Source organism: Plectrocnemia conspersa, unplaced genomic scaffold (genome assembly GCF_051122295.1).
Source record: "Plectrocnemia conspersa isolate PC_06_02 unplaced genomic scaffold, ASM5112229v1 ptg000004l, whole genome shotgun sequence".
Lineage (NCBI taxonomy): Eukaryota > Metazoa > Arthropoda > Insecta > Trichoptera > Polycentropodidae > Plectrocnemia > Plectrocnemia conspersa.
The window spans coordinates 5,043,320-5,048,981 of NW_028277168.1; the positions used below are offsets into that span (position 1 = coordinate 5,043,320).

The 5,662-nt window shown below is 26.6% G+C and overlaps 1 protein-coding gene across 2 annotated transcripts; it reads right to left on the reverse strand.

Annotated features, from left to right (window-relative positions):
- Positions 1–1,100: 1,100 nt before the first annotated feature.
- On the reverse strand, positions 1,101–2,063 carry LOC148235701 (uncharacterized). Of its 2 annotated transcripts, none has more exons than XM_088184974.1 (4): positions 1,941–2,063; positions 1,771–1,878; positions 1,576–1,698; positions 1,101–1,429 (listed from the first exon to the last, which is right to left on the reverse strand). In XM_088184974.1, the coding sequence occupies exons 1-4, from the start codon at positions 2,021–2,023 to the stop codon at positions 1,270–1,272; spliced, it is 474 nt and encodes a 157-aa protein (XP_088041100.1). In that variant the 5' UTR covers positions 2,024–2,063; the 3' UTR covers positions 1,101–1,269. The 2 variants fall into 2 exon arrangements, with proteins under 2 accessions (XP_088041100.1, XP_088041099.1); XM_088184973.1 differs by having other exon boundaries at positions 1,576–1,701.
- Positions 2,064–5,662: the final 3,599 nt, after the last annotated feature.

The following is a 5,662-nucleotide window of genomic DNA, read 5'->3' on the forward strand; positions in this document are numbered from 1 at the left end:
AATAAAATGGTTTTTGAAGAACACAAAATCTATTTAATTTTATTTGGAAAGAAAATATGTTCGATTTCATAAATTCTTATAAAATATATACGAGCACTGAAAATATTTATATTTGCTAAGACAAGTCGTTAATATTGTTACACAACTGAAAGGTTCACAAATGTATAACATCATACAGAGACAATAGATGGAAGGATGTTAATACCAATGAAATATATATGTAAACATTATATTGCTGTTTTGATGACGAGGCAAGGAATTCACAAAATGCTGTGAGTTCGCTATGCTTTTGAATTCTGAAATTTATGAAGACACAATTCCTAAAAATCGCTTCCAAATAATTTTACGACTGTTTCATTTCTGTGATAATCTATAAATTGTGTATTAATGATCTTAAGTGTAAATCAGTTAAATATAATAGAAAATATCACAGACCAAAGAGTATATATTGCATTTAGGTGATTGTATGATATTCTAGATTAGTCAGCTTATTTTTATTTCTCGTTTTAGATTTTCAGATTAAGAATAAAATGTTGCAGTTATTTTTAGACAAGATTCTTTTTTATACAAACAATTGTAGTATTTAATCCAAATATATATTACTTTAGTATATTTATTAGGACATAATTGCGACATTTCACCTAAAATTAGGAAATACTTGTTGTTAACATACGTATATGTTATCATAATAAACTCTTTCTTTAAGTTGTTACAATAATTATACGAGGAAATGGCAACATATTATATTGAATAACTAATATATTTTTTATAGTTTAGAAACGTTCCTTGCTATATTAAATATCATTTTATCATCACACAAGTTACAATTTAAATCTATGATGCCTTCAAAGCAACAGATTTCATTATTATTTTATATAATAAAAATAATATTAAATTCAGAATAGTTTTCAATGCAAAAATATTTTTTTTTTGTAATGCAGTCTCAGTGGAATGTTTTTTTCTGAATCCTAATTGTTGTTCCAATAGGATGTTTTGAGAAATAATAAAATTGTTTAATGTTAATAATATAAAAAAAAATACTGGAAAAAATCAAAATATTTATTTATGTTACAATTTTTCACGTTTATTGTTCAGTAAATAAAAAAAATAAGAAGATATATTTCCACACAATTTTTAATATAATACAGAAACAATAATTCAACAAAATATACAAAGTTGCAATTATTTGCGTTTAACTTATTATAAACATAATCAAATTCACTCTTATACCAAACATATTATTCATTATATAAGAAACTCAAGTATATTTTAACCACAATTTTCTTGCGGTAATTGAAAGTTTTTTATTAAAGTTTCAATGTATTCAATGAAATCAGTGTTTTCTTCTTCCTTCGGTTTTTCTGGTTCAATGATCAAATCTGGTAAATTTTCATCCGGGTTAATGCTTGGTTTAAGTAGTTTAAATTTTCTAAAACCAAATATTAAATAAACGGTTATTTTATGTTACAAACAACATTTTATGCATTATTCTAAAAATCAGATTTTTACGTATTTATTATAAAAAAGTATTGCATTATCATAAAAAATAGATACAATATAATACAAATTATATACTTATGTGCATCAATTATCTTGTTACGTCTTCTTTTTTTCTGATCCATAATAGCTCGTAGATTTTTATTTTTAGATTTTATTGTGATATTTCTATTGTCATTGATACCACTTTTCATAATTTTGCTACTAAAATAATATTATGTAAATATAAATAAATATACAGATATTAAAAATATGTAGTAAAATTGAGTATACCTTTTAAAAAACATATTAACAGGTTTTACCGGAATCTCTTTAAATGAAATTTCAGTATCGTTTAAATTTTTGCTAATGTTCATCCAATTAGCAAATAATGTTTCCGACCTTAAAATTCAATAACAAATTATATAACACACGTTTAAAAATAAATAAAACATTTACATTACCTACTAATATCCGATCCATGGCAGTAGTTACTTATTGACATGTGACTCTCCTCCAAGAAACGTTCATCATCAGAATACTCCATTTCTTATATTAACTAGTAGACAAGACCGCTTTGCAGTATTGTCGCCGATACAATGAATCATACCTCGCCTATACAATGTGTTTATCTATTATATTATATTTCCGTTTATGTATAATTTTAGATCAACACCTATCTTGTACATCCGCTTCAATTTCATATTATAACTTGACTTTTCAAAACACGATATTGAGCCAACTATTGACAATTTGCCGTTCTTCAAATTGCGAGTTCGTCTGTATATATTATGGTAGAGATGCGGTATGCTGATTTGAATGCGATTGAATTAATCTTCGCCTACGTAGGGCTTGATTAAAGTTGTTAACAGATCCTAGTCCTAAGCGAATTAATGAATACTATTTATAATGCCCGAACTCGCAGAATGGCCATTAAATGGCACAAACCTGGATAATCACGGCGTGCAACCCTCACTGTTTAGATTTCTGAAGCAACTAAACTAATTTAACTTGCTCGTCAAACACGTATTTAAACAGACCTTAATATTAATAATATTGCATTAAATCTGTTTATTAATATTTGAGACTGAGAACATATTTGATTTCGGTTTATTCTTAGCCCAAAAGAGTGAAAATAAAGGTATGAGAGATTACAGCAATTATTAATAATTTCTATATAGTTATAGATATACACATAACTATATTATCTATCGATTTCCATTCAGCTTATATGAAACATTTTCTTCTAAGAATATTTTTAAGATTTTCAAGTGAAAAAAAAATACCGCAATAATTCACATATATTTATGCTGTTGATACCTGAAGTCGATTATAGAGATAGTCATACAATCAGCAAGAAAATATATATGTATTGCAGTATTAAGATATCTGAATATATATATAAGACTTAACCACAATTTAAGATATAAAAACACAACCATTAGTACAAGTCTCACTTCTGCAATGAAAGAGATTAAATTTTGTAATACTTCCGTTTGTAAATCTACAATAAACAACAAAAAATTCATGCATTTTTAATTAGTTTATTAATAAGCTAACAAATAATAGAGATTTATTGTTACACCACTATTTCAGATCTAGGAATAAAGACTAAATATTCATTTTTTATATAATTGAATCAGATAAATGTATAATACATTATTTTATATTTTTATTTGTAATATCGAAAGTATCAAATTGATATTCTAATAATTGTCCAGCATCAATACAAACTTTCACACTTTAGAGACAAAATAAACAGTAGTTCTTATTCGATTTAAGCAAACGTTGTTTTTTTTTAATTACCTTAATGTTTCCTTTATTTGGTAGAAAGGCCTTACCTAGTATATTGTTAAGAAATCATTTATTTTTTATAACTTAAATTGAACCAGTGTACCATTTAAAAAGTTCTTAACATACAATAAGTATCTAGCAGACAAATATGCATATTTCTGCAGATATAAATATCTTAAAACATATCATGTTATCCTCTTAAAATTTTAATATACTGGGAACCAAAAAAAACTAATTAATAATTTTCTGAGAAAAAATGTTGTGAATAAATTTAAGAGCAATACTTAAATATGTAGTATTGATCTTTTGATAACCTTTATACGTTATACACGGATTTAGATGTTTATTTTAATAATTGTTAAAACATAAAGCGTTACTACATTGTTGAGATGCTTAGCATTTCGCATCAAAACCCTAGATATTTTACCTTATTTAAAAATACTGACTATGAGAGAGTTCAAAATTACATTCACGTTGAACAATATTTTATTATTCTTAAATTTTATTTTTTGATAAAATAATTTCAAGGTTTATCGAAGGCTTTTTCAAAGCTGAGCTTAAGTCTGCCAAAAGAAAGAAGGAGGGGACAAATTCCCGGGTCCCGTTCTCCTTGAGGGACCAAACTCTAGAGAAAATCATAACAAGAATATATTTCTTAAAAAAGGTAAAACCGACCTCAAATAATGAATCTGAACTAAATTACAGTTGTTTAAGATGTACCTATATACTTATGTATTTCAGGTATAAGTTCCTTAAGCCCTTTTTTATACATATTATACAAAAAATAAAAGGAGCGGAACATTGCTTTCATAAGCACCCACTTTCTAGGTAGGACTTTCACAATAAATATTATTATTCGAAGGAACAGATTGTAGTTTTTTGACGCGGCTTCGTTTGTGCAAATTTATTTGCAAATAATTGCTTTTTAAATGTTAAAAAAATATTAGGCATGAGAGAAAATGTTCAACGAGTGTAAATTATTAGCAGGTAATTTAGGTATTCGATCTGAATTTTCAGATTAAATACCTAAGGAAGAAGCAAAGAAAAAACAAAAAAAAAACAACAACACCATTGAATTATATAAATTTAATGTTTTTATATTTGCATCAAAATAAATAAAAAAAATACATTCAGTTTAATGTGCTTGTTCAAAAAAAAAATCCAGAAAAGCAGTCATGAATCTATCCCGAAAATATTTTTTAAAATATGTCATTTCAGTAAAATCATATTGGAATACATTTTCACTAGTAGATACATATTTTTATTAGTGAAATTATAAACTTTCAACAAAAGATTTTAACTTTTCTTTATGTAGTAATATATAATATTTACAAACTAATCATTATTTATTTACATTCAATATAAATGTTATAGCAAATGTGTATTTTTTGGAAAAGTGGAAAAGTTATATTTTCATTAGTCAAATCCAAATACATTTAATCAGTAGATATATATGTTTCTACTAATGAAAATAGATTTTTAACTAATAGGCGCTAATATACTGCTCTAAAATGTCTATGAAACTCAATTTGACAGCTGCGAAACGTCAATTTGATGTTCAAACCCAAACCTAACCTAATGAAATTTCTAAGACTAATTATATTTTTAGAACTTTCATTAGGTCAAGTCCAAAATACAAACTAAGCCAACTCATCCCTCAGGGAAAAATAAGCGGAAGAAGAAGTACAGACATCGCATCACACATATTAGTCACAGTTTGTCTGTATTTCGATATTACACTATATTTTAAAAATATGATACTAATGCTTACCGATATTACTATGGATTTCTAATATAAGAGGGCTGATCAAAGTATTTTCAAACCGAATTTTGGTCAATAGAAGAGCGCAAAAACAATTATCACTTCTCAGAAGACAAAAATTCACGTCAAAAGTAATAAAATCGTGTCGGAGCCGTCGCAGTGGGAACGCTCGGTAACGAGCGTTCACACTGCGACTGCGACGGCACGATTTTATTGCTTTTGACGTGGATTTTTGACTTCTGAGAAGTGATAATTGTTTTTTGCGCTCTTTTATTGGGCGAAATTTGGTTTCGATGTACTTTATTCAACTCTTACTCGTAATATTGCCATAAAAAGTCTAAATATAAACGCTTGATATTTAAGCGTCTTCACCACGACGGCACGCCTTAATTGCCTTTGACCTGGACTGGAAATTCACTATATGGCAACACTGAGTAGCAAAGAAAACTCGACTAATTATCTGGTAAATATTATGGGTAGATATTTGTAATATTTTTTAATGCCTAATGAACATATTTCGCATAAAATATGATTTGATAAAATATGTCGCAACGATAGATAATTTTATATTTATTTGTAGCATAGAAAAGGTAAACTCGTACCTATTATTATTTTATCAAGATATTATAT